We start from the raw sequence: 19,754 nt of genomic DNA on the forward strand, positions 1-19,754 counted from the left end.
GATTCCAAATGTTACATGTTGAATGATAACCAGTAACAAAATGGTTAGTTCATAGACCAATTGAAAAATGTTATGAAGACAATTTGGCTCTAATTTTGATCTATTTAACTGCTTGAGCCAGCTAACTGAAATGTTTAACAATTTGATTTTTTTAAAAAGTTACTCTGAATGGTAGCTTTTTAATGTGATTCGGAATTTGAATGGATTGATCTGGAAATTGCTGCAGTGGTGAATTTGTGGCAAACAGCATGTTATTTTTCCTGATCCTTCAGTGCCAGATTCATTGTGCAATCTGCAGGAACAAATAATTAGAATACACTTCAGTCAACATAGCAGCAAATCTTGAAGTCGATCAATGGTTAGTTAAAAATTGATTTCAATTGTAGATTTTCAATGGAATCCTCGGCTTGTAAATGGGATAATTAAGCATGACATGGAATTACAATGTTAACCATGACTTAGGAAAAGAACACAATTATTGTTGGTCTTCAAAATGGAGTTGGCAGAAAGCATTAGAAAAGTTGCAGTTTATTTCTGCTGATTGTGACTTAGGGAAAGTTTTTTTTAATGAAATCCAACCATAAAACGGTTGCAGTGCAGAAAGAGGCAATTAAATGTGTTGTGTCTGTACTGGTTGAATAAACTTCCACCTGTTATCATCCAATTTATCAGGATCTGCACCATTGCCTTGCAGTTTACATTGTTTTAGGTGCAGATCCAGGTTCCTTTTAAATGAGCTCAGGGTTTCCTACTTAGTCATCAACTTGGCAGCAAATTCTAGGCTCCCCCAACCTCCTGAAGGCTTATCTTCAACTCCCTTCTGTTTTAAATCTTTGCCCCACCATAAGTGACCTTTCTCATCCACTCTGAGCTCCTCCAGTATTTTATCCACCTCAATTAAGTCACCCCTAGGCCACCTTGGTTCTAAGGGAAATCACCCTGGTCTATCCACTCTCTCGTTATAGCTGCAATTTTTAAACACTGCCAACATTCTTGTAAATCGCTTTTGCTCTCGAGAGGACCATGACATCCTTCCTGTAAGGTGACCAAAAGTATGAACATAATTCCAGCTGCGGCTTAACCAGTGTCTTATATCTTTCCAACATTACATCTCTGCTCTTGTGTTCAATAGTTCACCCAATGAAGTAAAGCATTCCACACACCTCATTTTACCACTTTACCTACCTGTCCTGCCACCTTCAGGGTGGACATGTTGACAGTCTCTCACTTCCAGTACCTCCCTCAAATCCTCTCCTTGATTGTGTGTTCCCTTGTTTTGTTTTTGTCCATCTCAAATAAACTTCTCCAGACTGAATTCTATTTGCCCCTTTTTTTTCTGCCCAGTCCACCAACCATTAATATCTTCTTGGAGTCAACAGCGATACTCTTCATTCACAATTACCCAGTCATTTTTGTCATCAGCATTTCCAAACAATACCCCTTAAAATATGTCTCACATTTAAATTTAAATTAAGAAATCCATAAAGCACAAGCACGTGGTATTCTTCAACTGCCTCTAGACAGATTTAGGAGGATCAGCCTTGGTAAATGTGGGATTCTGGGAATAGGGTGAGGACTGGGCCTGGGTGGGATGCTCCTTGGAGGGTCAATGCAGACTGGAAAGGTCAAATGGTCTCTTTTTGCAGTATTTGGGAACTGAAAGGATGGTAATTAGTTGAACCAATCATGGTATTTTCTTGTCATTTCTGGTTTCTCTGAGATTCAATGCCTCTCATTATATTTTCAAGAATAATTAGAGTTTGAAAACCTTTAATTCCATAGATAAGCTTTTAAAAATATGCCATGGGCAGGTGTGACACCTAAAGGTACCGGCGCAAGTATTTCATTTTCCAAATAAATCTCTCTAAGTCTCACTGGTGTGCCTGCTTGTGTCAGCCTAGGTTAATTCTTTCTGACTCGAGGAATTTTGCACTCGCTTCCTGGAAGTAAGCTGCCATTGAAATCACTCTGCTTGTTCTAAAAATTCCTTTATATTGCACTTCCTTCACCTTTACTTAATCATCAGATTAACAGAGAGGCTGCACAGTGGCTTATGTAGCCATTCAGACTAATAATGAAAGGTTAATTATTTTAAGATAAACCAAGCCAGAAAAGAATTAAATGTTATGGTGCTGCATTTAAAATTATATCTAGCAATAGGAAAAGCTGTTCTTTTATTTTTAGTCAGTGTCAAATGTTGTGATGAGTTCCCTAAATGCTATGCTATTAAGTAAGACTTATGAACCATTCATGTGAACCATGACAATCATTGCTGATTTGAAAGTTAAGTTTTATGCATCTCTTGCAGTGTGCTAGGCCCTGAATACTGAGTTATTATTTTAAAATATTCTCACTTGCTGAATCACAGTGTGTCTCAAATAATACGCATTATAGCAATCCTTGTTTGGGTGATTTAAAAAGACCTGTTTTATCATAAACAAAAACAGAAATTGCTGGAAAAACTCAGCAGCTGTGAAGAGAAATCAGTGTTAAAGTTTCAGGTCTGGTGATCTTTCCTGTTTGTTTAGAAAACTGAATAAGAAATATTCCCCATTCATTTTATAACAATCTTGTTAACTAACAGGTGGCCAGTTGGTGTGCTTGCATATGAAGCAAATACTCGAATGATTTCTGGAATCGTGCAAAATTTGAGAAAACTAAATTTCTGATCTTGGGGTTTGGGAAAGCAGTTTTCGCCATGAATGTTGTCTTTACAAATCCAATATTGGCTTCCTCTCTCTTCAGTGCACCTATAATAACTAAGATTAATTAATCAATTTGACAGGGGACTCCAATACTTGAATGAAACAGAATTATAGGTGTCAACTTTAATTACTGACATGACATTTGGAAACTAATCTGACTAGTAATTGTTTCATCAGTTCTTACCAGTGAAATGACCATGTGGCTTTTGAGTTCATAGAATTGTCACATAACAATTCAATTCAGAGTGTGAATCAAATGAAGATCCAACTGTAGAGGGTGCTCATTAGGATTGGCTTCTAGGGGCAGTAAAGCAATTTAATTTTCAGGGATATTAGGCAGGCAGAGAAAATTGAACTGAATTCTTTTCTGCTGACAGCTCGAGAACCAGGAGACACTCAGAGCAATGTTCAAGAAAGCAGAGTCTGAAATCAACAGCAGAGTTATTGAAGCAATGAAGAGAACAGAGGATCCATTACAGCGACAGCGTATAATGGTGGAAGAAGAGAGACAGAAGTACTTGGTTGATGAGGAGAAAATAATACAGCAACTATGGTATGTCAACTTGTTGTCAGTCATTTATAATTGCATTGTGTTTTAGGATGTTCTCTCGTTTTGTTTTAAACTTTGTTTTTAAATTATTTGCACCCTATCCTGTATTGTTTTGGAGATGTGGGAGTTGGTGTCTCTTGTTTCAAATTTGAAATTATACTTTTGATTTAAATTCATGAATGCCTAAATTTCCTTTGAAGGAATATGTTATTGCTGTAATGGAATTGAGATTGAAGTGACAAGTGACAGTGAATAACTACCTAATCTTGTGGAGCCCGAACTAGGCAAAAGGTGATGTTCCGGTGCTGTTCAATATCTGGTCTGTGCCTCCTTAGCTGATTTGATAATGGGATAGGAATATGGATGCCTTGACTGGTCTTATTGTCCTGGATTAAGTTGAAGAACATCTGGGCTCTGCTTCAATTTCAGATGGGAATAGAGAAAAAGAGGCTTGTGTTTATTTGGCAGTTTTCATGACCACTGAATACTCGCAGCAGTTTACAGCCAACAATGAACTTTTGAAGTAACTAATGTAAGAAACAACAGCTAATTTGCACACAGTGATCTCCCACAAATAAAAGCCTAATGCTGACAGCTAATATATCTTTGTGATGCTTCTTAAGGAATAAATATACACCAAAGCATCAGGGATTAGTCCTCCACTATTGTATGAAGTAGTTCAATGGGATCTTTTATATCAACCCAGGAAAGCAGATACAGTCTTTGGTTTAGTGTTTCATCCAAAAAGACAGCATCTCCAACAGCAGAATTGCGAGCCTCGTGATACTTAAAGTTTGACTTTAAGCCAATCTCCAAGATTCTGGATTTAGTTTTTAATTTTGTGGTTGGTGTTTCATTGTTGGGGTAGCAATCAGAAAACTGAGGAGGCCTATCCTAGTAGGAATCGAGAAAGAAAAGAAAATGTGGCAGTTGGTGGGGGAGCAGGGAGATTGAAGCTGAACCTCCCTAGTTAACATAAAGTTTGAGTAACGTATTTGACATCAGAGAAAATTATTATTTTTTTTCAGTTCATTGGCTTCAAGTAGTTGTGACCTTTGTATTGCCTTCTATTGAAGTTATTCAAAACTAAACAAGCCACATGCATTGTTTTTGCAGGAATTTAGTGACCTTAATCTTAGTCAAAGCCAGAATTTTGTTGCTGAAAATAACATAATTTCACATTTACTGAGCACAGTTGAATTTGGTGAAAATACTAAATGTTAATCCATTTGCATGCATGCTTCCTTGTATCTTGAAATAGGATGCAAATTTTCCTGTTATAACCCAATGGATTCACTGTTCTTCTCCAGCGCTATTTGTAGTTAGGAAAACTGCAGGGCTGCCTTTAACAATGGAATATTACAGTGATAGTTTTCTAGCCATATTATCTGGTGTATTATTTACAAATCTAACCAGGGTGTTTGGTGCTAATTGAATGGATCAAAAGATTGAATGACTGATATAATTGGCTAGATTTTTCTGGAAAGATGTAACTCTGGGCGTGATCCAAGTCAGTGGGGGAGATGAGGTCAAGAGTGGACCTTTTGATGAAGATGTTAAATTGGAGGAAGGCCAACTATAACTAAATTGCACAAGAATTGGAGAATGTGGATTGGGAGCAGCTGTTTGAGGGTAAATTCACATCTGCCATGTGAGTCTTTTAAAGACCAGTTGATTAGAGTGCACGATAAGCATGTTCCTGTGAAAATGAAGGACAGGTGTAACAGGATTCGGGAACCTTGGATGACATCGAAAATTTATCAGCTTAGTCAAGAAAAAACCTACCTAAGGTCTAGACAACTAAAGACAGACCAAGTCCTTGAATATAGAGAAGGTCGGAAGGAGCTCAAATGGGGAATTAAGAGGGTGAAATTCCTTGGCAGGCAGGGTTAAAGAGATTCCCAAGGTATTTTATACATTTATTTAGGAGCAAGAGGGTAGCTCGGGAAAGAGTAGGCCCACTCTGGGATAAAGGAGAGAGGTTGTGTGTGGAGCCAGAGGAAATAGGTGAGATCCTTAATACATCCGTATTTATCAAAGAGAGAGATATGAGGAATACTGAGGTCAGGAAAAGGTGTGAATACTTTGGCTGGTGGTCATAGCCAAAAGAGGAAATGTTGGGTGTCATGAAAGTATTCAGGTAGACAGGTCCCCAGGGCCAGAAGGGATTATTCCACGATACTGTGGGAGGCAAGGGAGGAAACGGCTAGGGCCTTAACAGATATCTTTGCACCCACTTTAGCCTCAGGCAAGATTCCATAGGACTGGACGGTGGCCAGAGAATGACTTGTTAGTGATAGGCAGCATGGGTTTGTGTGGGGAAGGTCATGTATCATCAACTTGATTGAATGTTTTGAGGAGGTGACAAGAATGATTGAGGAAAGGAGAGTGGCTATTGTCTGCATAGAGTTTAGTAAGACTTTTTAATAAGGTACCTCATGGTAGGTTTGAACAAATGGTAGAGTCGCATGGATTCAGGGTTCAGTTTAAGGGCTTTTGCCTGAAACGTCGATTTTCCTGCTCCTCTGATGCCACCTGACCTGCTGTGCTTTTCCAGCATCACTCTGATCTAAACTCTGGTTTCCAGCATCTGCAGTCCTCACTTTTGCTGAGTTATGTTACAGCCAAATGAAACTTTAATTAGGCCACGTTTGAAATACTGTATGCAGTTCTGATCACCACACTACTAGAAGTACATAGATGCTTTAGAGACGGCACAGTTTACCAGGGTGTTGCCTGGTAACTTTGGTTATGCCTGGAGAGCTTTAGTTATGAATAGAGACTGGCTAAATTTGGGCTGTTTTCCATGGAAAGACGGAGGCTGAGGGGTGACCTGATAGTGGTCTACAGAATTATGAGAGGCATAGGTACAGTGGATAGTCAGAGGCTTTTTCCTAAGATCTGAAGGTTAATTACCAAACAACAAAAGTTCAAATTAAGAGGGGTAAATGTTTTCACACAGAAGCTTGTGGGTGCCCGGAATGTACTGCAAATGAAGGTGGTGGCAGCAGGTACGTTAGCAACATGTCTTGATAGACACCTGAACAGGAGACGAACAACTGGATAGATACCACGTATTGGCAAAAAATAGTGGGTTTAAATAAGGATTAGGAATTGGTGCAGGCTTGGTGGGCCAAAGGTCCTGTTCTTGTGTGGAATTGTATTGTATGAATTAGACTTGTTTTTAATGTGTTTAAGTTTTCCCCACAAAGCTGTTAACAATGCAAACAGTGCCAAAGTAATATAATTGAGTTCATCTCTGCACTTTATTTTTCATTAAATTCTAGGTATAACTCGGTGCTGTTAAAAACCATTGAAAGTCAGTTTCAAAAAAGGAAATATGGAGTTTTAGTAACTTTTTAAACATGATAACTTTGAGAAGATGATTTGCAGCAGTGGCATTGATCTTTGCCCATTTAGATTTCCTCTATTGCATCGGACACATAATCTTATACTACTCACATCAACTAAAGCTATTTATGCAAGTGCTTCTAATTGAAGTGCATGTAAAAAAAAACATTGTGTAAATGTTAGACTTGAACAAAGACAGACTTGTGAAGCTCCAAACATCAATGAACCTTGATTCATTTGTTGCATTTAAGCATTTCCATGGTTGTTAAATCTTGATTTTTTTTATTAAATGACATACTACTGTGATGTGTGAAGATCTCTCCATGTTTTGAATGCAGTTATCAATCAAAATGTCTGCCTTTTCCTGGGGGTGGAGATTATGAGACAGAATCAGCTCGTCAGCATCAGCAGCAGGCGTCATTATGGATTATGGAATGCAAAGAAAAAAGTGCCTTCAGTAGCAGTTTTTAATTATTTATTATTTAGAACTTGTATAACATTGCATCTTCATTGCTTGTTCAGATTATCTTTTGCATGTTGATGTATTTTTGTCTGGCAATCATGGGATTTCCTGTTGGTAATCCATGTGCCTACTGGGTCACATATAATATGCTCTGTTTATTTGGAGGCTTAAAATGCCTGTTCAGTCATGCTCAAAGCACGTATTTTGTTGCTTTTGAGTTTTGAATATAACTGAATTGTCTATCTCCCATTCTGGTCACATTCTACCTTTTGTTACTAACATTATTCCGCCAGTCTCGCAAAGAAACCATGTTGGGAAGAGATTGATCAATATAATCAATATTATCAATGTGTTGACCAAGCTACTGTATTGGAATTGACCAGATGTGAAAGTATACTTGGGCCTTACCTTTGCAAAACTATAGTTACTTAAAAGCTGGGGCTCAGTGATCCCATGCCACTTCTGAAATGGCAAAAAGAAATCAAAACTCTGGTCATCAAACAGGAATCTGATTTAATTTGTATCTTCAGCATACATTCCACAGGTTTGTTTTCAATAAAAATGTAATACTGGAAATACTCAGCAGGTATCAGCATCCTTGGAAACAGAATTAGTATTAATGTTTGCTGTTGATGGCACTTAACAAAAACTGAAATGTTAGAGATGAATAGAATTCTAAAATAACTTTGTCTTTATCCACAATTTTTGCTCTGTTCTGCTCCTTATCCATTTAATTGTATCTGCTAATTATTTATTAATAGTATTTAGTTGTTTACAGGTTGCAGACATTAATGTGAGATTAACTAATGCTCCTAAATATAGGAATAAACAAATTAGTTATTGGGTTTGGAAGTGGATGTTTATACAGTGTTACTCTGTCTGTTTGTTTATTAAAAAAATTGCATGTGTGTCACACTTAGTTCTCATTCAATCCTGCACCACCTGATTTTCTGGTTTAGAATATGGCAGAAGAGAGCCCTGCCTAATGGCAAATGAAAATGCTAAAGCCAGTGTAAAATGTCTGGACGTGATTACTGTCCAATATTCTCCAAGTCTGTACGATAAGTCCAGTGGAGAAATGAAGTATGTATGAAACATGGATTACCTCTCTACAAATGATGAAAGGTTATTGGACTCAAAATGTTATATCAGATTTGGCAACATCTATGGAGAGAGAAAGAATTTCTTCAGCATCCATGTTTTTTATTTATTCATTACAACTTTGACATTGTCACTTTGTTCAGAAATTGGAAATAAAGTATTTTTGAGGCGGATGCCTGTCAAGTGAATAATTAAGATCAGGGCCTTCTTTGAGGGTTTATGGCTGAAATCTACAAGAATGATTTGTTAAATGAGAATGAGGCATGATCAGTATTTGATAGATTTTGGAAACATGGCCATTCTACGGAAGAACATATAATGAGCATCAAATTGAATTTTGTTTATTTTATAAATTCAGTTTGAGATCCATGACTTGGTACTGGCATTTAAATTATTGGATTGTGTTACGATACCTCCGAGAGAGGCAACTGGTTGTAACTGGCTTCAGTTCTCAGGAAAGGAGAGCTTGTTGGAATAGATATCATTAAAAAAATACTCCTGGGGAAATAATTATTCACTTCAGTCTTCGTGGAACAAAGGGATACTTTGCGGTGACACAAGAAAGGAAGACTCACTAATTACCAGCGTTTAAAATTGCCAGCTACTTAATCATGGACAGAGATAGACCGAATGAGAAGGAAAGCAACTTTAGCTCATCGGCTGTTGCAGCAGAAAGAAAAGCTGGAACAAAAATAAAAGTGAAATGAATCCCAGGAATGCCCATAGAATAGCTAATGATCTGCAGGTATAATTGCCTAGAGCAAACAAACAGAACCAGATCCAGGAAAAGAATTCTGAGGAAGTGGCTGAAGATAATGATGAATCTGGTCAAATTGTACTAGTCATAATGAGTTTAGTCTTGTGGTGAATATTATTTGTGAACTACTTTAACTGTGCAGCACTGGATAATACTTGTACATTAACAGTATGTGGGACAAATTGATTACAATGCTGATGTTGATTCAATTACGTTGTAAAGATCACTGCAAGGTTAAGTAATATAAAAGTACTATTTGCTCTGGTATTCCTGATAGCAGCACACTTTTTTTTTCTAAAAAACATTGTAATTTCATGTAATATACAGTAGTTGATGTTAGCCATTTTATAAGTAACAATATAGTCTATTCAAGTTGAATATTGATAAAGGCACAATGAAAAGATTTGAGAATGTTGCCAGGGCTGGAGGGTTTGAGCTATAACGAGGGTATAGGGAGAGGTTGAATAGGCTGGAGCTGTTTTCCCTGGAGTGTTGGAGGATGAGGGGTGAGTTTAGAAGTTTATAAAATCATGAGGGGCATGGATAGGGGAGTCCAAAACTAGAGGGCATAGCTTTAAGGCGAGAGGGGCAAAGATTTAAAGGGGACCTAAGGGGCAACATTTTCATACAAAGGGTGGTGCATGTATGGAATGAGCTGCCAGAGGAAGTGGTGCAGGCTGGTACAATTATAGCATTTAAGAGGCATCTGGATGGGTGTATAAAAAGGAAGTGTTTAGAGGGACATAGACCAAATGCTGGAAAATGTGAATAGATTAATTTAGGATATCTGGTTGGTGTGGACAAATTGGACCAAAGGGTCTGAATCCATACTGTACATCTCTATGACTTGATATGGAGCATGATGAGACATTTATTTTTGGAACGAACAGTCAGTCAGCTAAAGTTGCTTTCTTTCTCATTCAGTGTATCTCTGTTCATAATATTTTTGTCATCATTTAAGTAGCTGGGCATTTTTAAAAGCTCGTTATTATTGAATCTTTCTTTCTTGTGTTACTGCAAAGTATCTTTGTTCCCTGAAGACTGAAGTGAATAATTATTTTACCAGGAATATATCTTTTTAATGATATCTATTCCAACAAACTTCCTTTTTGTCAATTTCTATTTCTATTATCCTCAGTTTTTCCATAACTCCAAGAGAATTAGAAAAAAACAATTTTCCTTGACTGATGATGAAAGCTTACTTAATATCTCACTTTCAAAAGTTAAATAACCTGATAGAAAATGCAGGTGTGATGCATTAAGATTGTATGAGGCTAATGAGATTTATTTTAGGGAAATGTGAAATCTGTATAAAACAAGTAGTATCAAAACCCAGTGCAGTGTACTTTGTAAGTGGTCCAATGACTTATTACCTCAGTGAGTTATTTACAATGGGTGGAAAGTTGTCATACAAAAATGGGGATATTTTCATTCTGCATCTGATAGATTAAATATGGTCATCAGGTCCATCTTCAGTACGGAGACATTGAGGTCTGCAGATGCTGGAGATCAGAGTTGTGTTGCTGGAAAAGCAGCTTCAGTAACGCAAAGCAAAAATAAAATGATTATTACAAACAAAATCTTAGCCTGGGGTGCTGGTGCAATTTCTGACTAATAACTGTGAGAAGTTAGCCCATGGTGAGTCTTGTGTGAAAATATGAACATTGTGGTCATGAACAGCACAGCTGAAAGTCATTCATGATGGTCTTTGAAAGGAATCATGTCAATTATCAAATCATTTCATTGATAGCAACAAGGTCACAGTAAAGTTTTAGAACAGAACTAGCGTTCGAAGTCTTCATAACCATGAAGCTTAGAATGCTCTCAACAAACTTGAGGTTAAACTGAGAGGTGAAACAAAGGGAGTTAAAGTTGGAGAGAGTGTGATGTTTATTCTTAGTTACTGGATAAAGCTCTGTTTCATCAATGAATTTGTGCTGACAAAGTATTTACAGATTGGACTTAAAAGGCTCAAGCCAAGCTAGTTATTAGGTGGTTTGAACAGTGACTGAATGATGCAGATTTTAGTAGCTTCTCCCACTGTTGAAAAAGTAAATTTAAAAATCTTTTCAGCCCCTTGACCATGTTCTTGGGGATGCAGGTCAATGAACATAGGTGCATTTCTGTACGGTATTTTAGAGTGAAGTTGTTGTAAAACTTGACAAAGACAACAGATACAGAAGGAAATTTTTGAAACATAACAAATGGGTCTGTGGTCTCAATAATAGGTTATTTTTCAGTGAATGCATTGCCCTTAAACAAAAGGTCATGTCTAACTAACAAAAGATCCTACTTTTGTTTTAATTGATATCATGAAGTAAAGTTTCAGGCATCTGCCTGGTGCATGCTGAAGATTACTTATTGGCTGGTTCTGTGGAATTTGAAAAATGTCATCTTAGATTAAAACAGAATTTAAGTTTTGAAGTTAGGCTTTTGTGTTTTTAAATTTGTAGCTTTATATAGTTAATCAGAGCTAGAAAGTTGTTATAACAATGTTTGTAACAGTATTAACCCATTTAGTTATTCAAGATCATCATGGAAATTTGTTGCATTTAAGGAAAAGAGAACAATTGCACACTTTCACCAATTCAATTAGGTGTGAATTTGTTGACCAGACCAATTGTTAGTTTGATGTATTGGCATTAAATATGATGAAATCCTCTAAAGTAGAGAATATTTTCGGGGTAAACAAGCATTAAAAAGGTGGTATCTACAGAAATGTGTCATTACCTTCCTGCCCCTGGAAGTCTCAAAAAAAACATGCATCTAATCATTTTTAATGATACATCATATACTTCCTGTTGCATATCATCGTGCAGCTGGTTCCACAATATTTTGGATGGGCGTGAGAACGCAAAATGCTATCCTTAACTTGAAAAGCTAGGAAAATAAAGAGACTGTTAAAAGTACTTTAGTGAATAAAATACTGGCACTTGTGGAGACAGTGGTGAGAGGAGATAGATCTATTTTAGGTGAGATGCCACATACTGGAGGCACTGAATGCACACATTGTGACATAAAAGACTCCCAATGAAATATGGACATGAGAAAAAGGTGATAGATTGACTGCTGGCTTGAAACAAATGCTTTAGTGAAATGAAATCTCGTCTTCATTTAAATGGATGGCTGCAGTTTCAGCTACTATACAATTTGCAAAAGAAACACAGCAAATTGCTGGGCATTTAAGAAGACAGATGTCTCCCAGTGCAATGCTTGCAAAGAATGAACGGAAGATCTTTTCTTTGTTTTGAAATTTTGGTTGTGCACTTGGAAGGAGATCATTTAACGCAAGTCCATGTATCTCTCCATTGAGTAGTCTCTTTAAAACTACACTCCTGCTTGATTGAGACATATAAGATTATGAAAGGATTGGACACTCTGGCAGCAGGAAACATGTTTCTGCTGATGGGTGAGTGTTGAACCAGAGGACACAGCTTAAAAATACAGGGTAGACCATTTAGGACAGAGATGAGGAGAAACTTCTTCACCCAGAGAGTGGTGGCTGTGTGGAATGCTCTGCCCCAGAGGGCAGTGGAGGCGCAGTCTCTGGATTCATTTAAGAAAGAGTTGGATAGAGCACTCAAGGATAGTGAAATCAAGGGTTATGGAGATAAGGCAGGAAGAGGATACTGATTAGGAATGATCAGCCATGATCATATTGACTGGCGGTGCAGGCTCGAAGGGCTGAATGGCCTACTCCTGCACTTATTGTCTATTGTCTATATCTATAGCCCTGCACATACTCTTCCTGCAAGTGCACATCCAACTTTCTTGGAATCATTTATTATTCAACCACTTCATGGGAGAGCGGGGTTTAATTTTAAAAATTTACACTTGTTTGTTTTTGCATCTCAAATTTTATGATCTTTTGTATGGATCTTTTTTTTTCTAAATGATATCTGTCTTTTGCTTCCTCTTGTAAGTATCCCTCAATCTGTTTTTCCTGTAGTCTACACCTTTCAATTACCATTACTTTGTCCTTAATAATTACATCATTTTTGCTTTGTCTTTCTATCTTTGTATCTTTTTTTGTCTAACTTAATGACTTGCCTTTGTATTAATTGGTACTTTTAAAAAATTTCCGGAAACACATTTCCCATTCCACTTTCTATGTTCTCCTGGAATCTCTAACAATCCTCCTTCTCTTCTATCCAAATGCAAATTGTTTTGCTGCAAATTCCAATGTTGTACTCCCTAAGCCCTAGTGTAATCACTAATTTATTTCAAAAAAACTGACCCAAGACACTATGAATTCCAATCTTTCCCCAATCTAAACCAGATGAAATGGGGAGACAGACAGATAGCACTGTCAACAAAAGCTCAAAAATCTCACTGGCTGACAACAGGTGGGTTTTGGGTGGGAGTTGACAGCAACTCTTGTAATTTTAGAAAATTTGATGCAAAAACAACAATAAATCAATGCGAAAGCTAAACATAACCATCTTTCTAGGAATAGAATGAGCATATTAGAAATCAAGTGAGTCAATTTTTAGTTGTATACAGACGGTTGACATTAACTGTGGTTTCACTTATATTTAGCCAGTAGAAACACACTGAAACCGGTGAGTTAGGGTAGGAATTTTTGTAAGGTCTACCTCTCCTTGATGTAAATGCTTAAAGTGTTTATAAAGATTAGCTTCCATTTTATCCTTCACCACCAGGCTTTGGAGATTATAAAAGTTGTCCATGTATGAGAGCTCAATTTTACAGAAAGCTGCTGTGTAAAGCCCATTGTTTGTTTGTCTATTTCGGAAACAATGAAAATGACTTCAGGTTGTGGGATGTGCCAGGATGTTGATGGAAATTTCAAAATGCTGCACACTCAAGCATTTGATGGGTGGTGCAGTATTTCCTTCTGTGGCTAATATACAGGAGGTTCGGCAGACTTCCCAGACTTTGTTCTCTGTGTTGCCAATTGGTTTTGTTCCATCTTGCTTTGAAGTGAGCTACTAAGATTGAAGTTTACATCATCAGTCAGTCTCTCCCTTTCTGTATTTGTTGAGTCATGCAGTCCTGGCTGGCTTGTTTTCTTTTTAATGCTGAGTACCTGAGAAACCATAATTATGTGGTATGCACTCCATTGATCTGATCCTTCATTCTTACAACCTCTGCTTTAGTTCTTGTGCAAGTTTCTTAATGAAGGTACAACTCAATTTCTTCACATCTTTTTTTCCTTTCCTCATGTGTTAATGGGATCGCCCTTAATTTTCCTCCCCCCATTCTCTCATTTACTAAAAACTTCTTGCTCTGGATGATTTATGTCATTGGCGAAGTTCACCCAAGCAACCATTCTTTCACAAGAACTGTAGACTGTTCTGGCACGCTATTGCACTACGGTAGGCTCCACTCTATGCAATCCTATACTTAATCTCCTCCTCTCCCCACCCAGCACCCCCAACCCACCCCAAACACTATCAACACCACTCCCCCCATTCATACTCCACCCCAAACCCGTATTAATAAGCACACACAAATGTCAAATGCACTCCAGCAGGTATCACTCTAAAATTCAGGAGCATAAATTCTGCATCTGTGGCACTGGTACCAGTTGGAGAACTCAGTAGCTGTTTCACATGTGGTTTGCTAATTCACTGAAAATTATATCCTCAACCAAAGTCCTTCCTGATCTATTTCAGCATTGTGTTGGAAAATGGATTTACACAGTTTGATTGAAGTGAGGGTTTGAAAATCCATATGAGTTCACTAACTTCTGTTCTGAGTTTATAACTTCCAAACTGGTGGTGTCATTTTCTCGTTCTGGCAAATTGTTCTTGTTATTGCAATTCGTGGTGAGCTGGCTTCCATGACCCATGCCATCTATTCTCATTCAATTCTTCATTCTTCAACTCATTGTGCACCATTGCTCTGCGATGCCTATATCTCAGAATTGTGTGGCACGAGAAATGGAAGTGCTTGCAGAGGATCGGACTTTGTGATCATGTTGCTGGAATCACATCCAAAGCCCCAGCTCCGCAGCACTTGAAACACCGCAAGCCAGGAATTGCCCCACATGCTATGGTCCTGTACTGTTATCCCCAATGAAATGGCACAGAGAGAAGTTAGCTCCTCAGCTCACCAACACAGACCGGGAGGTGCTGATGCTGCTTCTCCTACTGGTTGTTGAAAAAGACCATGCTACCAGACTTAGCTAGTCTGGACCAAGATGGCAGCCTAGTTCAGGGCAGTGTCCTGCAGAGAGAAGGCCAAAGAACTTCAGTCCTCTGCAACATTAAGTGCTGCCAGCTTCTCGTCAGCCGCCCACTCACTCTAACCTTGCCACTGCCCACTCATCTCACCAAGACTCACGGACAATACTCTCACTATTGTATGCATCACCTCTGCTCAATGGCCCTTGCACACCTCACTTTCCCAATTAATAAATTGTTCCTGGCCTCTGCACTTCCTACTCACTCAGTGGAGATGTTTCACTATCTCTTGTGCTCACCAGCACCACTAGCTGCTCTTCCATCCATTACATCTCTTTGCAGGAAAAAATGTGTTTTCGTTGCCTTACATCCCGACTGATATCTCCACAGCACCAGGATCGATTGCACCTGACCTGCAGGACTGACTATAGCTGAACTCTAGATTGGGGTTTAATGAGGGCTTGATTGACTGTGATGGTACCCCTTATCTGACTGACTAGTTGCACCTTGACTGCACCAAGGACTGATCATTGACTTTCAGACATGGCTAGCTGTTTAAAACACATGCTGTGCTTTTGCCAAGTGAGTTGCTGGCAAGTACTGTAAATGTGAATTTGATATTGCAACAACCCTACCGCTGCATATCCTTTTCCTTTTGACTGTTCAGAATTCCAAATTGTACTAAGTTGCCTGCCTTTCCGTTTGTACTAAAAAATAATACAACGACATAGAGGCTGGTAGTTTCCAAAAAACACTAATCTGATGCAGTCAGTATGGTTACAATGAGATGCACATGTGAGCAAAGCAACCTGGCAGAAGGATGTAAATTGTAAGTGTCCTGGTGCTCCAAAGTGAAGCCCTGTTGGGCTAGTGTAGTGCAAAGGTCAGTCTGAAAGCAGCCATGAAAATGTGGTGAGGTTGATGGTTTGGCAATGCTGACTTGCAGGTATGAGGGCTGGAAGAGGATGGGGCATCCATGCAACATGCAGGAAAGTGATGGAGAAGGTGAAGTTCTCTGAAAGTCCAGAGAACCACATGGTGAGCTACTGCCATCGGGTAGCCAGTCCAGCTGCCATGTAGGGAGATAGTGCAGTCTAGTTTCTTAGGGAGGAGGAGAATTGGGAGCTGCAAAGAAATAAGTGACTTTAGCTAATTGGGATGCAAGTGCATGAAATTTACTCCATTCAGTGACTTTTATAAAAATTGTAATAAAACCTTTTTTTCCTCAACATCTTAACCTAACTGCAATTAGTGTCTCAGTTTTATTTAGCTCAAGAAACAAATGTATGTAAAATGCTTTTATACTTTTACCATGTCTCATAAATTAAATGTATAAATAGTGGCTTGCAATTTGGGAGTATTTAGAAGGGAACTCAGTGGAGCCAGGAAAGTTGAACTTAGAAGACCAGTGGGAGCCATGGCTGCTCAGCATCATGTGACTAGGCTCCGCCTTTGACCTTGTTTTTACTTGATAGAAGATGTTAACACTATTCTGACTTTTGCAACCACTTGCGCATTCCAGTGTCAATGACAGGATGGCTGAATGCTTTTGATGTAAAAAGCTTTCTCAGTTAAGAGAACAGCTGGAATCTGCACATAAACATATGCTGGCAATTAGGTAACAGATCCAAGAGACGTGGGATTTGGGGGTTGAAAAACATTTTTGAATTGGCCATCGGTGAGGCATGCAGCAGATGAGCACTCAAATGGAGGACATTAGTGGGAGTATTAGTTGAAAAGTGTTCTTGAGGGAAAAGGAGGAACCAGAAATGCAAAAGGCATATCCAAAGATGATTCAACAATTGAGCAAAAAATACAACTGAACTGAAGTGATTCTAGCCTTTTCTCAAAAATATCTCTCCTGTTGTTTGCTTTTAAGCAACTGGATTGGAAGATAAAATGAGTACTTTTGGAAGTCTAAATTTAAAAACTTTAACATCCTCAGGCATTTTATTCGAAGAATTATGATTTTACCCATTTACCCATTTTTACCCAGTAGGCTAGTCGCATCTTGGGCCAACCTATACGTAGTCTATTCCCTCCCACAGTCCAAACTTATTCAGTTGGACATACTTTATTCCAGCTTAACTTGGTGCTGTTCTCTGGCCAGGCCACCATGATCTTAATATCCTCACCCAGTAAGTACTAATAGTGATCAATTAATTTAGAAAAGAATGGTGCCACTAACTGGCGATTGGGACAGCCCTGCCTTTGCTCTCCACTCTCTGGTGGGAAGCTTGTGTTCATCACTTCCCACAGCAACATGGAAAATATTAGGAACCAAGTGATGCATTGTAACAGTGACCATCCCCAGTTCAATAGGCAACATTGTCAAAATTGGAGTTCGTAGTTTGAGTCGGTCACTTGTTGAGAATAATCTGGGTGATGATTTGACTAAAGTTAAGTGTTTTGTTGCATTGTTTACATTTTTCTGCAAATATATATATGCATTAAAAATAGAATTTAGCTGTAGCATTCCAGTTCTGTAACTGGCAGTGCAGCTATTTGTAAGAAGGTCTCCTTGTTGGCAGGCTTCGAAGGCAGTAATCTACTGTTCATTTCTCATTCGAATCTCACTAATCATGATACTTGAAAATAATTAGCTGGAATTATCCTTTAACCTGCTAATGTACCGTTACTTGCCTTTATAATGATTCTCCTAGTTATAGATCTTGTTTTCTGCATTTTTTTTTTCCCCCTGATTTGTGGGAGGAAGTCTCAACTAGTGCAGAGAAATGCAATAGCTGAAAATGTGTTGCTGGAAAAGCGCAGCAGGTCAGGCAGCATCCAAGGAACAGGAGAATTGACGTTTCTGGCATTAGCCCTTCTTCATGGCAGTGAAGAGAAATGCAATACCTGACTATTTTGGACACCGGACCAATTTAAATCTGGGTGGAGACGGTTGAATGAAGGAAAGCAGCTACGCTGGTGCTGTGGGGATCACTTTACCCAAGGCAGAAAATGAAGTATTCTGGCTAGAGTATAGTGATGGAAGAGGCCCAGTAATGTCCTTGGTGGAGTGGTTGGGGGAGTTAGTGTTCGGTCACAGGGCAGTTGGGTTTTTTAGCATGTGAACTTACCTCTGCGTAGCTTGACACTGTCCAGGATCTCCCCATGCACGTTTTGGACACCACCCATGCTCTCCCGTTCCTGCATGACTTTCATTTCCCTGGCCCCCAATGCCTCATCTTCACTATGGACCTCCAGTCCCTGTACATCTTTGTCTGCCATAATGAAGGGCTCTAAGCCCACAGTTTCTTCCTCTCCCGCTGACCCAACCAGTATCCTTCCAATGGCATTCATTCGGTTGGCTGACCTGGCCCTCACCCTCAACAATTTCTCCTTTGAATTCTCCCACTTGCTTCAGACCAAAGAGATAGTCTTGGACCCCAGCTATGCCTCCCTCTTCGTCAGGTATATGGAACAGTCCATCTTCCATAGCTACACCACCACACCCACCTTTTCCTCTGCTACATTGATGACAGTATTGGCACTGCCTCGTGCTCCCATGAGGAAGTTAAACAGTTCATCAACTTTACAAACACCTTCCACCCTGACCTCCAGTTCACCTGGACTATTTCAGACACTCCCCTCCCCTTCCTGAATCTCTCCATCTCCATTTCCGGCGACCGACTCAATATGGACATCTACTTCAAACTCACCAACTTCTACAGCTACCTGAATTGCACCTCCTCCCACCCTGCCTCCTGTAAAAATGCTATCCCTTATTCTCAACTCCTCTGTCCCTAGGAGGATGAACTCCACCATAGAACACCCTAGATGGCAGCCGCCTCCTAAGACCACAACTTTCCCTCCGACATGGTCGTCAATGCCCTGCAGTATATCTCCTTCACTTTCCACACCTTTCCCCCTTGAACCCCATTCCTCCAATTGTAATAAGGTCAAAACCCCCCTGGTCCTCACCTTCCACCCCACCAACCTCTGGATGCATCACATCATCCTCCACTATTTCTGCCACCTGTAAACAGATCCTACCACCAGGGATATATTTCCTTTCCCATCCCTATCTGAGTTCCAGAAAGACTATTCTCTCCGCGACTCCCTTGTTAGCTCACGCCCCCCACCAACCCACCCTCCACTCCTGGCACCTTCCACTGCCACCACAAGAGGTGCAAAACACAGCAACCCACCCAGGTCGTCTCTTCTGCCCCATCTTTTCCTAATGATCCAGGGACCTGGGTTTGAATCACACCTTAGCAGATGCTAAAATTTAGATTCAATTTTAAATTGAGAGTCTACTGATGAAACCAATATCGATTGTCAGGAAGAAAACATCTGGGAAGGAAATTACCATCCTTACCTGGTCTGACCTACATGTGATTCTGCATACACAGCAATGTGGTTGATTTTTAACTGCCCTCTGGGCAATTAGGGATCAGCAATAAATGCCAGCCTGTCGTGCCTACATCCTGTGAATGAATAATTTTGTCTTAAATTTGTGCCCCTTTATTCTGAGACTGTGCTCTTGGTCCTAGATTCTGAATGAGATGAACCATCCTTTCAGCATTTGCGTCAAGCCCCTTAAGAATCCTGTCTGCCTCAAATAAATCACCTCTCATTCTTGTAAAATCCCGTTAGTCTTTGTTTTAGTTTTGCTTGTAGAATAATCCCTCCATATCAGAGATCATTGTAGTGAACCTTCTCTGAACTGCCTCCAATG

The 19,754-nt window shown here is 39.2% G+C and overlaps 1 protein-coding gene across 1 annotated transcript in view; it reads left to right on the plus strand.

The window, feature by feature from the left end:
• LOC140480712 (sickle tail protein) overlaps positions 1–19,754 on the plus strand; it is a 694,958-nt gene that overhangs the window by 619,792 nt on the left and 55,412 nt on the right. Inside the window, 1 exon segment of the mRNA XM_072575975.1 lies at positions 3,083–3,258. Within this exon segment, the coding sequence (XP_072432076.1) occupies positions 3,083–3,258 (176 nt within the window).

Source organism: Chiloscyllium punctatum, chromosome 8 (assembly GCF_047496795.1).
Source record: "Chiloscyllium punctatum isolate Juve2018m chromosome 8, sChiPun1.3, whole genome shotgun sequence".
In the NCBI taxonomy this organism is placed as follows: domain Eukaryota; kingdom Metazoa; phylum Chordata; class Chondrichthyes; order Orectolobiformes; family Hemiscylliidae; genus Chiloscyllium; species Chiloscyllium punctatum.